The sequence below is a fragment of the Drosophila takahashii genome, chromosome 2L, assembly GCF_030179915.1.
Source record: "Drosophila takahashii strain IR98-3 E-12201 chromosome 2L, DtakHiC1v2, whole genome shotgun sequence".
NCBI classification, from domain to species: Eukaryota; Metazoa; Arthropoda; class Insecta; order Diptera; family Drosophilidae; genus Drosophila; species Drosophila takahashii.
Genome location: NC_091678.1, coordinates 26,495,360 through 26,513,664, shown reverse-complemented (window position 1 = coordinate 26,513,664; position 18,305 = coordinate 26,495,360). Strand labels below are relative to the sequence as shown.

The 18,305-nt window shown below is 41.3% G+C and overlaps 3 protein-coding genes and 1 long non-coding RNA gene across 4 annotated transcripts in view; 1 reads left to right on the top strand and 3 right to left on the bottom strand.

Moving 5' to 3' along the window:
• Positions 1-469: 469 nt before the first annotated feature.
• LOC138914838 (histone H2A-like) overlaps positions 470-18,305 on the bottom strand; it is a 124,486-nt gene continuing 106,650 nt past the window's right edge. The window contains exon 2 of the mRNA XM_070219533.1: positions 470-726. Within this exon, the coding sequence (XP_070075634.1) occupies positions 535-726 (192 nt within the window). The 3' untranslated portion in view covers positions 470-534. The remainder of the gene's footprint in view (positions 727-18,305) is intronic.
• LOC138911982 (uncharacterized) lies at positions 10,791-12,863 on the bottom strand. Its single transcript, XM_070211666.1, has 2 exons — positions 11,499-12,863; positions 10,791-11,434 (listed from the first exon to the last, which is right to left on the bottom strand). The coding sequence occupies exon 1, from the start codon at positions 12,827-12,829 to the stop codon at positions 11,669-11,671; it is 1,161 nt and encodes a 386-aa protein (XP_070067767.1). The 5' UTR covers positions 12,830-12,863; the 3' UTR covers positions 10,791-11,434; positions 11,499-11,668.
• Positions 13,698-14,108, bottom strand: LOC123002863 (histone H3). The gene has a single exon (XM_044393532.2). The coding sequence runs from the start codon at positions 14,106-14,108 to the stop codon at positions 13,698-13,700; it is 411 nt and encodes a 136-aa protein (XP_044249467.1).
• LOC138911983 (uncharacterized) lies at positions 15,782-17,069 on the top strand. The gene is made up of 3 exons (XR_011417616.1): positions 15,782-15,870; positions 16,085-16,160; positions 16,604-17,069. It is a non-coding gene; the product is annotated as an uncharacterized lncRNA (long non-coding RNA).

The following is an 18,305-nucleotide window of genomic DNA, read 5'->3' as shown; positions in this document are numbered from 1 at the left end:
AGCAATCGGTCCTTTTCAGGACCACCATTAAAATTTCGAGAGAAGACAAATTTTCAATAATATTTATAATACAATAATATTAAAATGCGCTGGAAAACAATCGGTCACTGAAATATCAAACTACACATGCACATGGGATGAATGTATTTTGTACAAACTGTACTGCTTGCAACGGAAAAGTGTAAGCGTAAACGGCAACTCGTTACATCTTTTGAGGAAGAAATACGAGTGAGTCGCCAATGTAATCTAAGAATTGAACATTTAGATCCTGTAGCTTTCGACCACTAATCTACTGGACCGACGGCCGAACAAATCCAACATTAGCTTCCGAATAGTATTGTGAACCTACCATTTGTACCATTTGATTTCATTTAAGTCTCAATGTTATATTTCAAGCAGTTTTATAGTTTATTTTTGAAATTAAATCATATTCGTATATGTAAATCTTCTATTCTTTGGTAATAACGTGGTCATCCTGAAAAGGACGGTTGGGTATATGTTTGTATGTACAAATGAGCTCCGCTTTTAAAACGATTAAGCCTTCTTCTCGGTCTTCTTGGGCAACAGAACGGCCTGGATGTTGGGCAGCACTCCGCCCTGGGCAATGGTGACACCGGAGAGCAGCTTGTTCAACTCCTCGTCGTTGCGGATGGCCAGCTGCAGATGACGCGGGATAATCCTAGTCTTCTTGTTGTCACGGGCAGCATTGCCAGCCAACTCGAGAACCTCAGCGGCCAGATATTCTGAAATTGCGATTGCGAGCGTGTACCAGGTACTGTACTTTTTCACAATTTACTTCTTAGCAGCCGTAGTCTTGGCTTTCGGCTTCTTAGCGGTAGCAGGAGCAGCTGCTTTCTTCACCGCCTTTGATGCTTTGGCCGCCTTCGGCTTCGCTGCCGTCGACTTGGCCTTTGTTGCTGCTGGCTTTGCCTTTACGGTTCCAGTTTTCTTGGCATCCTTGGCCTTCGTCTTCTCCGTTTTCTTCTTCTCGGCGGTCTTTTTGGTGGCAACAGCCTTCTTAGCCTTGGGCTTCTTGTCGGCAGCTCCCGTGGCAGCCTTCTTGGCGGTGGCTCCGGTCTTCTTGGCGGCTACCTTCTTGCTTTTCACTTTCTTCTCAGCAGACGCAACCTTTGGCTTGGGATCCTTCTTGGCGGAGGCAGACAGTTTAAATGAGCCAGACGCACCCTTTCCCTTTGTTTGAATCAGCTTTCCATTGACCACGGCAGATTTCAAGTACTTCTTGATGAATGGAGCCAGCTTCTGGGCATCGCATTTATAAGTGGCACTGATATATTTCTTGATTGCCAGAAGCGATGAGCCGCCACGCTCCTTCAAATTCTTGATGGAAGCGTCTACCATTTGCTGAGTTGGCGGATGCGATGGCGGGGCAGTGGTCTTCTTTGCCTTTGTAGCAGCGGATCCAGATGCCTTTTTGGCGGCCACCTTCTTCTCAACTGGCGCTGGTGGGGCAGCCACTGGGGAAGCGGACGTTGCAACTGCAGAATCAGACATTTTTATTCACTGAAATACACTTTTTTGTTTAGAAAATGGCGCGCGCGCTCGTTACCGACCTCCTTCGTTCGGATGAGAATCGAGGAGGAGAGCACTTTAACTGTGGGTCTGGCATCAGTCATTTGCTCTGCTAATGTTTGCTTGAAGTGCAAACTTATTTTCTTGTTTTCAGTGCTTAAGATTTTAAATAGAAAATATGTTTTTATTGGTATACATCCTTAAAAGATGAATTAATCAATTACCGTTTTCGAATTGTAAGTATCTTGTTTTTGTGACTTTTTTTTGCTGCATGAACTTCAACATTGACATTAGTAACATGAACCATTTTTTTAAAAACCCATTTTAAAATATGAAATCTCTGAAATATTTGGAATCTTGTTAATAAAAAATAAAATTCGAACCTTTTACTTTACGAAAAGCCAAAAATATAATCACTTATCATTAATTTAGGTATTTTAATTCTTGTTTCAAGTTGTCCCTTGGCTACCTACAAAGTTGTCTATCAGACTACATTCGATAATAGTTTTCGGACTGTTAAAAATATTAATCTTTCGAAACATTACATTTATTTGCAATTTTATAAAATGAATTTTGTCTTTGTTTAAGTGGATTTAGCTTTTCAGGCAATTTTATAAATAGTTTTTCCAAATTCGGATACTTTGCGTCCCATATATGAATTAGGTAGAGGCCGCACTGAATTTTACATTTAAAAAAAAAACATAAAATACATATTTTTGATTCTTTTTTTTTATTTAACATAATAAGTAAAGCATTGAATAGTGTCTATGTGTTATTTTCAGACTGTTTTTAATAATATTTCGATTTTTTACTGATGTCTAATGCTGAGCGTTCTTGTCCCATTAAACCACACACATTTTAAAAGTGTGCGGCTTCACGCACTCAATTTTTCTTACAAAAAAACATAAATTATATAATTTTGAATCTTTTTTTATATAATATAATAAATAATACATTGAATGGTAGGTAGGTAGGTAGAAGTGGTGAGGTCCTCTCTGAGAGCCTCCAAGTAGAGCTGAGCTCCGTTTTGATCCACACCCTCGTAAATTGTTGTCTCCGCGTTCTCTTCAGTACCAGCCTGCATCATTTAGAAAACCTAGGATTGCAGTTATCCTCTGCTTTCCTATTTCTCCCAATGATTCCAGCTGATACGCCCCGAAGTATCTCGCCCTGATATGGTTTAGTGCTGGGCAATGACACATCATGTGCTCAGGTGTCTCCTGTGTGTCTGTTTCTTTGCAGCTCCTGCAATTAGCATTGTACGGAAGCCCCATCTTCATGGCTTGCGTGCCAATGGCCCAATGGCCTGTGATGAGTGCCGTGATCCTTCTAATATCCCTTTTGCTTTTCGATATTAGTTCTCGAGTTCTCTTGCTATTGATGGTTGGCCAGCAGAGCTTTGATCTCCTGAGACCCTGCTTTTCTGACCAACTTTTACTAGTGTAAACTTTTTATTTTTCTGTCTTTTATTCTGATTTCACGTCCACTCTGCTTGGTTCTCTCTCGTTAGTGATCGCACTCACATCGATCGTACACACTCGATCAATCGATTCATCTTCTTATCGATAGTTACATGTGTTATTTCTTAGTGTTACCTTATCTAATTAATACAATATTTACACTATTTACATTCGGCCGACCTGGCTACAGATCGACCACGATCTTTACAAACAAAGGGCAACAGTTTCATTAACATTACTTATCCAAGGTTTAAGTCTAGCTGGTTCTAAAACACCTCTAAATGGCATTTGCGTTAACTGGCAATCATCAATATCAACGACCTCGTATCTATCATTATCAAACACACGACTTATCTTATAAGGTCCACGGTACTTAGGAGCAAACTTCTTATTTGTTCCTGCAGTGGTATCGACATTTTTTATAGCCACATAATCGCCTATTTGATATTCTCGAGGAGCTCTATGCTTTCTACTATATAACTCTTCGTTTCTCTTTTGGGAATTCTGAATATTGACAGCCGCGTGCTCACGGATGCTGACCAGATCTCTAGGTTCATTATTGAATTTATTCTCCAAGTATTCAGAAAGCTCATCCACTATAGGTCCCTTTTGTACTACTCCAAACAACAAAACACTTGGCGGTACCTGGGTGCTACTATGCACTGCGTTATTAATTGCGTATTCAACTTTATTAAGTAGCTTATACCAATCGGACTGACTAAGAGGTTCTGCTAATTTCCCTAACATGGGCGTTAACACGCGGTTTACACGCTCTACCTGGCCATTAGCTTGAGGTGCTCCCGTAGCTACTTTTATGTGCTCAATGTCCCGTTCTTGACAAAAGGTGGTGAACTCGAGGGACGTAAAACAAGTACCGCGGTCCGATATGATTCTTTGGGGTCGACTATAAAAATCAAAGTATTTACTCAACGCGTCTCTCGCTTCTCTTGTACTAGTTGTATTTACAGGAAAGAGTTTGATAAACTTGGTAAAAGCATCAATAACCACTAGCAGATGTTTTCTCTTTGAAATTATACTCGGTAAGGGGCCCAAATGATCTATATGGAGTGTATGAAACGGGATACAAGGTTTTGGAATACTATGCAAGGTTCTATCATGAATGGATCTCGGCACTGAATGCAAAATGCACGACAGGCAATTTCTAATAAAATGCTCAACTTTAGTTCTCATTTCTGGAAACCAATAGGTTCTTCTTAAATCCTTAACGCACTTATCCGCTGCCAAGTGTCCTAGTTTTTCATGAGATTTCCTAATAAGCTGTTCTTCCATACAGACAGGCACATACAAACAATAAGCCTCGTCGCCAATCTTTCTACATACTAGTCCATCCCTCAACTCAAAGGAACGCAAGTGTCCCCTCTCTAGTTTCTCTCTCAATCGAACTATATTTTGATCTCTCATTTGCTCAGTTTGTAGAATCAGGTCTACGTCGTCAGGTGTTGCTCCTACGACTCCTACTATAGGTATGGATTTTAGAAAAGTGTCCTCACGAGACTCCGATTTATCATTTCCCCAGGCCATTTTACTACCGTCCATGTAATTCCCATTAGCTTTATCTTCCTCTTCTTCCTCATGAAGATTCTCTAACAAGGCACGTATTCTCTCCAAGGGGTCTTTACTATAGCTATCAACTAACATAGTATCTACAGGAGTGTCTCTACGGATCTCTAAAAGGCTTTCAATAATGCTATCTCCACTGCTCCCATCAAGGTTTTCTCTACGGGTTTCTAAAGGATCGTCTCTACGGTTCTCTACGGTTCTACGGTCTCTATAATTCTCTAAAAGTTTGTCTCTAGGGTTCTCTACACAGTGGTCTCTACGGTTATCTACAAGGTTTTCTAATAGGTCTTCATCATTGTCGAACTCGCTACTCTTTAACAGCTTCACAACTTCTATTTGTCTGCTCAAGGCATCAACATGGGCCATATTCACACCGGGTCTATGCATAATTGAGTAATCGTAATTCTCTAACTCAAGGGACCATCTGGCAATCCTAGGGTTAATAGATTTTCTACTAAGTGTCTGCACCAACGAATTGCAGTCCGTAATTATTTTAAACGGCCTGTGCTCAAGGTATACTCTAAAACGGCGCAATGCATTTATTATTGCAAGTGTTTCCAACTCAAAACTATGGTATCGTGATTCTGCTGCAGTGGTTTTACCTGAATAAAAAGAAATAGGATGCATTTTTCCATCATCTTGTCGCTGCAATAATATAGCACCAAACCCATGTGAACTGGCATCTGTATGGAGCTCAGTTTCTCGACCAGGACTAAAAATGGCTAAGACAGGTGGATTAGCCAAAGCATTCCTCAATTCATTAAATGCACTTAATTGCTCTTCATTGAGTGGAAAAGGACCTCCTTTCTTCAATAACTCTGTCAAGGGTTTAGCTATTCGCGCAAATGATAGGACGAAACGTCTAAAATACGAAAAGAATCCTAAACACGAGTGAAGGGTATGAACATTTTGGGGCACAGGAAAATTTCTCAAAGCTTCCAAATGCGATTCACTAGGTTTAATACCATATTTACTAATACTGTACCCCAGGAACTCACATTCTTTCTTCAAAAATACACATTTCTTCTTATTTATCTCTAAATTATATTCACTAATACGATCCAAAAGTTTTCCTAAAATCTCTAAGTGCTCACATACTGTCTTTGTCGCTATAACTATATCGTCCATATAAATTACTAGGCTCTTCTTTCTTATAAAGTCTGAAAACGTTTCCGAAATAAATCGTTGGAACACTGCAGGACCATTCTTCAATCCAAAAGGCATCCTCAGATACTCATACTGTCCTTGAGGGGTAACAAACGCCGTATACGGCACAGATTTTTCTTCGACCTCTATTTGATGAAATCCGCTTTTAAAATCAATCACAGAGAAACAACATTTTCCTTCCAAATACTCCAGGCAATCTTCAATAAGCGGCAAAGGAAAATTATCTTTAACGACACGCTTGTTTAAACCTCGGTAGTCAACGCACATTCGAATTTCACCAGACTTTTTCTTCACAAGGACCAAAGGTGACGCATAAGGTGAAGCGCTCGGACGTATTACGTTTTTCTTAAGTAAATCATCAATGATCTCCGCAACTTTCTCTCTCTCAAAGTAAGACAGACGTCTCGGAGAACAGTAAAACGGAGTGGTATCGGTTAATTTAATGGACATCCGATATCTAGGTGCTGTGTTATAATCGTATTGGTTACTAACATAATGCGTTTGAACAACTTGTTCACACATCTTTGCCGAATCTAACCCAAACTCAGTTCCTATTTCAAAAGAATCGTCTAGAAATGGTTCTATAGCGTTCAAGAATCCTTGCGCATCCCTGTCAGCATTCAGAATTTCTCCAAAACTTTCGTTATCTAAACCTAACTTGGGATTATGGCTTAAATTAGAATTTACTTTAGTATTTTTGTTAAAGTTATGCGCTGGTTTTATCTTCGCGGTGAAAAGGGGAGAGTCTTTTGATTTACCAGCATTAATATTTATTAATTTTAAGGATGACTTGTACTTAGCCTTATGAACTAATTGAACATTCATTATTTTAAGTGAGTCTCTTCCTATCAGTACAGGGTATGGTAATATTTTATCATCGATTATATTTAAGAAAAGAAAATATGTCTTTGCGTAAAACTTAACAGAGGCCTTCACAATGCCCCATATTGATAGTCGCGGTCCTCCTAAACCAGCGTACTTCGATTTTTTTAAACTTAAAACAATATTTTTTGGAATTAAAGACTTACGAATAAAGCTTACCGGACTACCAGTATCAAATAAACTTACAGTAGAAATATATTTTCCCTTTTCACCGCGCAATCCTCAAATTTTGATTGGTTGAACCGCTGTCAACTCTTCCGATCCAGATTCCTCTTCATCTTGCATCAGCGCCGTCCTTGTTGACACCTCTCGCTTGGGGCATTGCTGGTATTTATGGTCCAGCCCAAAGCACTTGAAACAGGCCCCATCCGGTCTCTTGGGTCGTCCGCACTCTCTAGCCATGTGCCCCATTTGCCTGCAATTGTAGCAACGAATGCCTTCAGGAACGGGCGCACGTACTTGGAGTTTCACCAGTTTAGTCTGCTCCTCCGGCTTAGAAGTCTGCTGCGCCGGCATTTTCTTCAGTTTGTCATAAATCATAATTTTCTGACGAAGCTCGTGCAAAGAAGTGCAGTAAGCCATTGCAGACGCCTTTCCGGACTGATCTCCCAATCCTTCGACGATAAACCGGACGATATCCTCTTGCGCCAGATCCACCTGTCGCCCAATGCCGCACATAGCAAAAAAATAGTGCAGGGCACTTTCTCCAGGTAATTTCTTCCTGGCTTCTAGCTGCTTGAACACATCGAATGCAGTGAGCTTGAGGTCAAAAACGGCTATTAGTTCTGCTCGCAGCCTCGGCCAATTTAGAGCTGCTGCTTCGTTCATAAATGCTCTTGCAGATCCGGTCAACAAACGTTTAGCGAAAATAAAACGTTTTTTCTCAGGCACCCCATATATATCCATAATATTGGAAAAGTCGTCGATCCAACGTAATACAGGGTACCCGTTGTCCCCAGAAAACGGTTGAATTAGGGCGTCCAGATCACTGATATCGATGTCGGTTTCTTGAGTTAATTTATTTCGGTTCAACTCTTTTTCCAAATCATCCACACGTTTACGCGCAGCGTACAGCTTCTCGATTTGCTGTAAGTGTTGTAGTTCTGCCTCGACGCTTGCCGACACTCGTGCACGACGCTGCCCGTCCAACGCCGCCGTATCGGAACTTTCCAGAATTGCCTCCGCCATCAAATCACGATGCATGTCCGCACTTGCAACATTCGTAACTTCGAGAATTTCATCACAAGCAGCAATTCGATCGCAGCGCTGCACGTGTGCAGCCGCCATATTAGAACTTTCCAGAACTTCTTCGCCGTCTCCTTTCTGCTCACGTTCCAATTCGCCACCAACACAAGCGTCGCCGTCTGCTCTAGAAACTTCTGCAGCTCCACACGATGCCTCCTCCAAGCTCAGCTCCTCTAGGTCAAGCTTCTCAAGTTCCACATGCTCCAGGCTTGGCTTCTCCAGGTTGTCCATTATGGTTTTCGCCGCCGCGCGTAGTTGATGGATGGTGGCGTCTTCTTGGAAAAATACGTTCTCCCGCTCCAGAAAAGCTTTCAGCTCAGGTCTCGTCTTCTTTATTATGTCACTATATCTCATGACCAATGAGTTATATTTTGTACGGGCCTTTTACCCCACACCTGATATGTAAACTTTTTATTTTTCTGTCTTTTATTCTGATTTCACGTCCACTCTGCTTGGTTCTCTCTCGTTAGTGATCGCACTCACATCGATCGTACACACTCGATCAATCGATTCATCTTCTTATCGATAGTTACATGTGTTATTTCTTAGTGTTACCTTATCTAATTAATACAATATTTACACTATTTACACTAGCTAGTGTTTTGTCGTGTTCGTGAATCCTTGCTTGGACTGTATTAAGGGATTCAGGTAGACTAGTTGTATAGGAGTCGTCTGCCGACCCCTTTCGTGCAAGTTCATCCGCCTTTTCGTTTCCTGGTATATCATTGTGCCCTGGCACCCATGTTATCTGTACATGGTTGTTTGTTGCTAGTATGTTGAGAGCCGACTTGCAATCGGCTACTAGTGTCGAGTTGGTTCTTGCTGCTGCGAGAGATTTGATAGCCGCTTGGCTATCCGAGTATATCCGTACCTTGGTATTCCTGAGGCATTGCTGAATCGAAAGCTTGGCTGCTTCCAAAATAGCGAGTACCTCAGCCTGAAAAACTGTCGCTGATTCTGGGAGGTGGAATTTCGATTCTATCCCCCAGCTTTCAGCGAAAATTCCAGCCCCTACACCACAGTCCATCTTGGAGCCGTCAGTGTAGAGTGATACCTCATCTTGTCCGGTTACTCTGTCATTCTCCCAGTCTTCCCTCGTTGGAAAGGTAGTCGTAAATCCGTTTCCAAATCTTATCTCCGCTGTCATATAATCCGTCTTGTTCTTTGCCAGATAGTTGTTGTCCTCTAAGATACGGCAGTGCCCTGTGTGGTAGCCTTTCCAGCAATTACTTGCCTTCAGTCTGGCCGCACTCTGCGCTGCCGTATCCTTTATGAAAAGTTCTATCGGCATTATATCCAGAATAGTGTTCAACGCGGCAGCCGGGCATGATCTGAATGCCCCTGTAGCTCCTGCGCAAGCTGATCTTTGTATTCTTGTCAGCTTGGCAATATTGTATGCTCTTGTCAGGGCTGGCCACCAGACTAGTGCCCCGTATGTAAGAATTGGCCTTACCACTGCTGTATAAAGCCATAATATTATCTTAGGGTGTATACCCCAGTTTTTGCCAAACATTTTCCTGCACGAGTAGAATGCTATGCTGGCCTTTCTTACTCGTTCCGTGATGTTCAGTTTCCACGAGAGCTTCGGGTCTAGTATCACTCCTAGATACTTAGCCTTATCCGATAGCTCGAGTTCGATTCCATCTATTTTTGGTTTGCTGTATGTTGGGATCTTTGTTCTTCGCGTGAAGAGCATCAGTTCGGTTTTACTCGGGTTTATACCTAGTCCGCAGGTTTTTGCCCATTCATTTAGTCGGTTAAGGGCCCCCGTCATTATATTACTAATGACATCTGGGAATGGTCCTGATACTAGCAACACTACGTCGTCTGCGTAGGCTACTACTTTTACTCCTCCGCTATTGAGTTCTCTCAATATGTCGTTCATGTTGATGAGCCAGAGCAGTGGCGATAGAACCCCGCCCTGAGGTGTGCCTCTCTTCACAAAGCGTGTGAGGTAAGTGCCACTCAGTTCGGCTGTTATCGTCCTGCTCGTGAGCATAACTCCGATCCAAGCTCTGATGTCTCCTTCAACGCCGATCGAGTTGAGGGAGCTCAGTATGGATTCGGCGTTCACATTATTGAACGCACCTTCTATATCTAAGAAGGTGGCCATTGTATATTGGTTAAAATGTAGCGATTTTTCTATGTGGCAAACTACTTCGTGTAGTGCCGTTTCTGTCGATCTGCCCTTTCGGTACGCATGCTGAGCGTCCGATAGATGCTGCTTCTCGGTGTTTTCCCGGATATGAATATCGATCATTCGTTCCAGCGTTTTCATTAGGAATGAGGTAAGGCTGATCGGCCTGTAATCCTTTGCTAGGATATGTCCTCTTCTTCCTGGTTTTGGTATAAATACAACTTTGGCTTCCTTCCATAGAAGCGGTATGTGTGTTAGTCTGATGCAAGCCGTGTAAATGGCTTGCAGCCACCTACTGATGCTGACCTGTGTTGCTTGAAGCATTGCCGGGAAAATGCCGTCTGGCCCCGGACTCTTATATTTGTCGAAGGAGTTTATCGCCCAGTTGATTCTTTCAATGGTTATGATATCCCTTGTGTGTGTTGGTTGATGAGCCCTCTGACCTTCAGTAGGTGCTGGCTTTTCTCGAAGGTTGCCTGGAAAGTGTGTATCCACTAGTGTCTCTAGGGATTCTTCCACCGTTGTAGTCGCTGATCCGTCTTGTTTGTGTAGTAGAGTTGGGCTGTTATACCCTTTAGCAAGGACCTTGCTTAGTCTAGCCGAGTCTTTTATACCTTCTAGCGATTCGCAGTAAGTCCTCCAAGAGTCTTTCTTGGCTGCGTATATCGCTTTTTTGTATGCTTTTTGTGCTTCTTTGTATGGCTCCCATTCCTTGGTAGCATAGCTGGAGTTATAGGCTTTTCTTGCCCTCTTTCTTAGAGTAACTAGCTCTTTGGTCCACCATAAAGGGTGTTGTTTCTTAGAGTATGAAACCTTGCATGTTTCCTTATATGCATTGTTTAGAATGTTTGTTAGGTCCTCTACTTCCTTGTCCAGGGTCGTCGTAGAGGTTTGTACCCGTATTCTTCTGTTGCTAACTTTCGAGTAGACAATCTTACCGAATTTGTCCCAGTTTGTTCTACGGGGGTTACGTTTCGGTTCCGGTTTGCTAATCGGAATCGAAATTTCGAAGAAAATGTACCTGTGATCTGAAAAGGAATTTTGTTTCGACACTATCCACTTTTCAACCTTATATCTACTAAATTCTGTCTGTAAAGTGAGGTCTAACACCTCTTCCCATCCCTGAAATTCCCTTGTGCTTGGGAATATAAAGGTGGGTGTGTTACCTCTGTTACATATGGTGATGTTGCGGCAGATAATATTATCAAAAAGAGACTCACCCCTTTCGTTGGTTTCCGAGCTTCCCCATAGTGCGTGCCTCGCGTTAGCGTCGCATCCGAGCACCAGGGTCGTCTTAGTATCTTCCGCCCATTGCAGCAGCTTGATGACTGGCTCAGGTGGAGCCGGTTCATCATGGGCCATGTAGGATGAGGCTATCACCATCGATGTCCCATCCGCCGCCACGAATCTGGCAACTGCTAGATCCGGTGTGCTAAGATTGGGGCATAGAAGTGCGTTATAGTTATTCTTTATAATAATACCTGCTCTCGGCCTACCTGTCGAGTTAGTATAAAAGAGTTTATATCCTTGTTGTGTTAGACCCGAGATTTGTCTGTCTCGCGTCCATGGTTCTTGAACGATGCCTATGTCAATGTTCCTCTCACTGAGAAGAACTGCAAGATTGGCTGAAGCATGCATGCTGCGCTTCAGGTTAATCTGCACGACTTTAGGCATCGGTGTTGGGTGTTATGTCTGGGGTCTTGTCGTCGATGACCAGGTCATCCAACAGCTTGTTGGTGTCATCGACCTCCTCGAGAACATCATCCGGCTCTGCCAGGAAGACCTTGATCTTGGCCTTCCGTAGGCCGTACCGGATGGTGTAGTCGGCCTTCTCAAGCTGCGGCAGGCAGCGCTGGTTGATGAGGAAGAGGAACGGCTGGCTCGTCTTCATCTCCTTCTCTACTTTGAGTATTGCCCAGTCCTCAGTATGCACTTCTGGGTTCTGAGCCCTCAGCAGCGACAGCACCTTTCCTTGGTCAGTCTGCCCCTTTGGCAACCAAATGCGAGCCCGCGGCCTCCTTGGAATCTCCCTGGCGTGGACGAGCCTAATGCTAAGGCCGTCCCATGCATTTCCAATCTTGGATATGCATTCCGCCAGGAAGGTCCTCGAGAACGAGTCATCGCACTTGATCACCCGGTGCCCTCTGACCATGTCCGACGAGTCGAAGGAGGGGATCGGACCGTCTGGCACGGCTGATAGCCTTTCAGCTACCATGTCGGCCACCTTGATCTCGATCTCCTCCCACTTCTCCGACAGCAGGCGTCCGTCGTCGTGCAGGTCGTCCACCAGTGCCATCGCGAGGCTGTCTCTGGCTACGTCGCTGAATTTCTTGGCCTTCTTCACAAAGGAGGTCGGTCTTGGCCTCCCCTGTGCGTCCTTTGCCCGTTTCGGTGCGCTCACGCTTGCCTCATGCGAGCGGTCCCTTTTTGTGTTTGTTACAGTGGCCTCCGGGCGCGTCCTCATGTATTCTTCGAATTCTGCGATCTCCGCAAGGCATCGAGTCTTGTCCTCCGCATCGCGCTGGTCAGTCTTGCCCTCTGCCTCATTCTTGGCTATCTTGCCGAGAATAAAACGGGCCCGACTGACCTTGGCCTTACGCTGCTGATGCGTAACGGTGGCTGCCTTGCTGGTACCCGGCTGGGTTCCGCTGCTGTGTGGGTTGTTGTTCTTGTTGTCTAGTGGGGTGCTGGTCTTAGCAGCCCCTTCCGTTCCCATCGGAGCCGGAGCACCCTGACTGGGTGTTCGCGGCCCTACCTCGACGGTAGCGGAATCGGTTTGGGGTTTAACCTCCCCCGTGAGGTCCGAAGCTACGGTGTTGGGTTTCATTGTCAGTACATGATCGCCCGCGTTGCTCGACCAGGCAAGCGCGGCGGGCCTGAGGGTTGTTGGGGCTCTATGAAAAAGTCATACATTGAATAATGTATATGTTTTATTTTCAGACTGTTTTTAATAATTTTTCGAATTTTTAATTATGTCTAATGTTGAGCGTTTTTGTCCCATTGAACCACACTCATTTTTAGAGTGTGCGTACGTAGAAGTCGCACTCATTTAACCTAAAAAAACATAAAATATGTAATTTTGAATCTTTTTTTATTAAATATAATAAATAATGCATTAAATAATGTATATGTTTTATTTTCAGACTGTTTTAAATAAGTTTTCAATTTATTACTTATGTTTAACGTTGAGCGTTCTTGTCCCATTAAACCATACTAATTTTAAAAGTTTGCCGAGATCACAAGTGAAATGTTTTTAAAAACATATTTGAAAATAAGAAATTAAACATATATTGTCACGATCGTTGATAAACAAGATATGACACAAAATGCTGTCTTTTATAACTTGTTTTATATTTACCCAAGACAAAAATACTCCACTGAATGGTTCATAGACATAGGTCGCCATGAAGTTAGCGATTAAGAAAAAATATAAAATCTGTAATTTTCTAATCTTATTTTGTTTCATTATGTTCACTAGGTTATAATAAGAATATATTTGATAGATTTTCGATTTTTTTCTGATGTTTGAAAGTATTGACCATGTCTTTCATACTTCCGACTATTTCTTAATTTTATATACGTTGCTGCTGCTGAATTAAAATTAATATCTCATTGAACGTAATTTGTGGTCCTGAAAAGGACCGATTTGTACAAAGTATGCTGGAGCATTGGCAGCCAGTTGAAGCCGTCTCAACTTAAGCTCGCTCGCCGCGAATGCGACGGGCCAACTGGATGTCCTTGGGCATGATGGTGACACGCTTGGCATGAATGGCGCACAAGTTAGTATCTTCAAAGAGGCCAACCAGATAGGCTTCGCTAGCTTCCTGCAGAGCCATCACCGCCGAGCTCTGGAATCGCAGGTCAGTCTTGAAGTCCTGAGCGATTTCACGCACCAGACGCTGGAAAGGCAGTTTGCGGATCAGCAGCTCGGTACTCTTCTGGTAGCGACGGATCTCACGCAGGGCAACAGTTCCAGGGCGATAGCGATGGGGCTTCTTCACGCCTCCGGTGGCTGGGGCGCTCTTACGAGCGGCCTTAGTAGCCAGTTGTTTGCGTGGCGCCTTGCCACCAGTCGATTTGCGAGCGGTTTGCTTGGTACGGGCCATTTTCGAATTCACTGCTGTTCACGTTCACTTCACGTTTCAAAACACAATAAACGATCGCCGCATTTGCTACCTACTTTTATAGCAAAACGTGGAGGGTTGAAAAGAGAGAGAAGCAGAGGCCATCTCATTTGTCGAGCGGAGAGCGAGGCGGACATATCGTTCGGACTCGCTCGTGTTTCTGGCGTTTTAGGTATATATAGGGACACGCCGAAAACTTGGATCATGATCAGTGAATTGTGTTTGTTAAATCATAAGTGAAGTGAATAATGCAGCCTAAAACTAGTGGAAAAGCAGCTTCATGTCTCAACCTCAACCATCGATCAAACCAAAAGCTTACCTCCAGATAGTGACTGAGAAAACCAATCAATTCAGACAGTGACTGCAAAAATCAAAGTGGATCATTCTGTGATCAAAAATAAAAATCAGCAATCTGCATATGCAGTTGCTATAAATCGAAAAGCCAAATTAAAGTCTACAACAAAGACTCAAAAAGTGCGAAATGAGCCGTATACGGTAAACGTCAAAAACTTTAAAGAATCAGATGGAACCAACAACAACATGTATCCGCCCTTAGAAGCAAACAGTTCAACAAAAAACCAGAAGGTTCACAACAAGAAGACCACGAACAAGAAGACGTCTACAACATCAAACACAGCCCAACCAAATTCAACATCAGAAGGTGAGAACATCGCTAAGAACCTCCCTGTAATTGTCCTTTACAATGAAAACCCATCCAAACTTAAAGACATTATAAACCAGGGGTGCTCAAAACTGCCATATGGTAGTGCAGTTACAAACACCATTAAAGGAAAAACACACGCACTCGAGTAACAAGTCGCACACAGTCATGAAAAAGACAACAACACTTTGCATTGTGAGTTGAGGAGAAAAAAAACTTCAATGGAATTTGTTGTTGGCCTGGCTCGCTCTTATCTATTAAGGACAGCGACACAAAGAGGACTCGGGGTGTGCATAGGCAAGCATTGCGAGTGCACTGCCGTATGCTTAGTGCTATTACAAAAACAATTCTGCTCGTGTGCCATAGGAATGAGCACCCTTGTTATAAACCATAAATACTCTCTCAACATCCTCAATAAAAATGTAACACACATCAAACTTTATAATATAGAAACACTTGAAATAACTAAAACTATATTCGCTAAAAATAAAATGAATTTTTTCACCTATACTCCTAAAGAAATTAAACCCCATAATATAGTAATTAAAAAAATACCACCCACCGTCTTCAGTAAAGAAGAAGTAAAGAGTGCGCTACAAGAAGCTGCACCGGATTTAGAAATCGTACACTCATAAAAATTAATTTCTAAATTTTGGAAATCTCGCCATTGAATCGGCCTACCTTTGAAAATAGAAAAAAAATTTCTTGTTATTAGAAAATTGGCCTTTGAATACAGAAAACCTTTCTTGATGGAAAAAATTCAAGAAAGAATTTTTCTTAAAAATAGAAAAATGAAAATCTCATATGTCTGTTTTTCCGTCGCAGCCAAAACATTTTTGTACGTATTTTAGGACAAAATCACCTTTGAATATATGAATGAAATGACCCTAGAATATAGGAAAGTAGCCATTGACTTCCTTCGGCTGCCGAATGTTAACGACAAGAAAAACGAAGTGGGACGAAGGGCCTACCCGGCTACCGACTTCTCCGATCCCCCGAGCGTCAGTTGTGAAAAAAATTCGTGAGTGATGGACGTGATTTTCAAGCGGATAAGAGGTTAAGCCTTTTTCCAAATATTCAAAGGTATGTAAATATATAATTTTTTGTATAGCGGGCGTACAATTGTATGTATGTAATTAAAGGATAAATTTCAAATCTCTTTACCAAGCGTATACCAATTTAGTTGAATGGTTTTTTAGCTAAGAGCTACGTACATACATACATTTGTATATAAATCTGTGGGTGTAGAGTTCTATAATAACTTTATCTTATTACTCGCATTTTATTTATTTTTCAGAGTGAAAATACCTGCAGTTGCATCAGCCAAATAATTTGTTTAGCGAAGCTGTAATTTTGTTTTAAAACATTCTAAGGTAAGAAAAATATGTTGTATTTGTTTGACATACTTATGTATGCATGTAAATATCTATGCATGTACGCGGCTCACCCGATCTGAAACCCGATTTTCAACCCTTTCATATTCTGCTCCTCTCTCTCGCTCGCTTGACCTACGCGTCGCGACGTTTCTCTCTACTCCTTCTTAAAATTGTCATGATCTGACCTGCTTACATTCGGTCTCCCTTCGCGCAAAGGACTGTATGTAAATATATATGTATGTATGTGGCTCTTTCTGAAATTAGATTTTCAACCCTTCCTTCTTCATTTTCTACCTGTCTTGCTCCTCTCTCGGTCGTCTGACCAACGTGTTTGTATTTTGGCTATTATTAACATTACATTATTATCTATTATCTAAAAACATCTATCTATTCTTATCTAAAAACAAATCATTGATATCCCAATAACGCTTTTTTTCCAGATGAGGAAAGCCGAAGAAAATAATTTTTTATGCCTGCAACTACATATTTGGTTATAATAATGTTTTCTTAAGTCAAAAATGTGTTATTTAAAATTGTTTAAATGTTCAGTGTTAAATGTTTTAAATTTAAATAAATAAAATATGCAAAAGAAAAAACCAAGTTACATTTTATTTTTAGGGTTTCAGTGTTAATATAAAACTTCCCTTCAAGAAATATTATTTCTTAAATCAAGAAATAAAATTTCTTGAAAGGAAATTTAAACAAGAAAGAATTTTTCTTGTTCAAAAGGTGCCTTTCTAAAAAACCCTTTCTTGTTTTAAGAAATTTAATTTCTTGAAACAAGAAACAAACCACCTTTGAAACAAGAATCGCCTTTCTTGTTTTAAGAAATATTTTTTCTTGTTTTTATGGTGGCTTTCTAAAAAACCCTTTCTTGTTTTAAGAAATTTAATTTCTTAAAACAAGAAATATTTTTTCTGGTTTTAATGGTGCCTTTCAAAAAAACCATTTCTTGAAACAAAGGTGAGGTCGCCTTTGGCAAAAATTCAAGAAAGAATTTTCTAGATTTTAAGGAAATTCTTCGATTTTTTTTTATGAGTGTATCAGTAGAACCTTTTAAAACCAAGCCCTGGCACATAGTTATCAAAAAGACATATCAAATATTTTTAAAATTCGATATTTGCTAAACTGCAAAGTAGACATCGAATCGTACAAGCCCCACCCAAAAGAAATAAAGCAATGCCGCAAGTGTCAACGTTTTCGTCACGTCGCATGAAACTGTAACATGCCTTACAGGTGCGTAAAATGCGTTGAAACGCACGCCCCTGGGCAATGTAAAATTAAAAAGCCCGAAAATGAAGACGAAAAATTTGAAAACGTGACCCAATGCGTCAACTGCAACGGACGACACACAGCCAACGCAAGAATTTGCCCTACACGTAAAAAATATATAAAAGAAGCATTAGATAGACGTAACAGACAATCCCAAACTCTATTTAAAAAAAATAACCCACCAACCTATAACAAAACACAAAACCAAATAAAAGAAGGCATAAGCTACTCATCCGCCCTAAAAACAAATTACAACAATAATAACGAAACAACAATAATAAAACAAAACCCTATACACCAAAATAATCAGCTTCTATCATTTGAAAAACTAAATAAAGACTCAAACGAAGCATTCGGGAAGGACCTACTAACATGCTACGAAATTATGAAAAACGTCGTAAATAAATACCTAAATACGAAAGAAAATTACACACAAAAAAAATTTGCTTGGTAAAATTGACCAACAAAGATAGTTACGTAACTATTAAAATAGTTACGTGTATTTTGTTTTTGCTTTGGGTTTGTGTCTTTGCTAATTGTGTGTATTTTGTTGTTGTGAAATGACTATTTACTTAGTAGAATTGACAATTTTGCTGGTTGGGGCCTGTTTGACAATTATTACAGTTGATTTTACCAAGTTTTTTTTTGTGTGTACAATAAATCAAAGAAAGCTCTAATATTAGACTTCTTAATACAAGTCGCTATTAAATGAAGCTAAGAGTAATATTTCAAAATGTCAATGGAATAGTTCTTCTAAGAAAAAGAATCGAACTAAATCAGTTTCTTAAAAAGCACAAACCTGATATATTTATGATCGCCGAACATAACCTAAATAACACACACGCACCAAGGCTAGACACACATAACTTT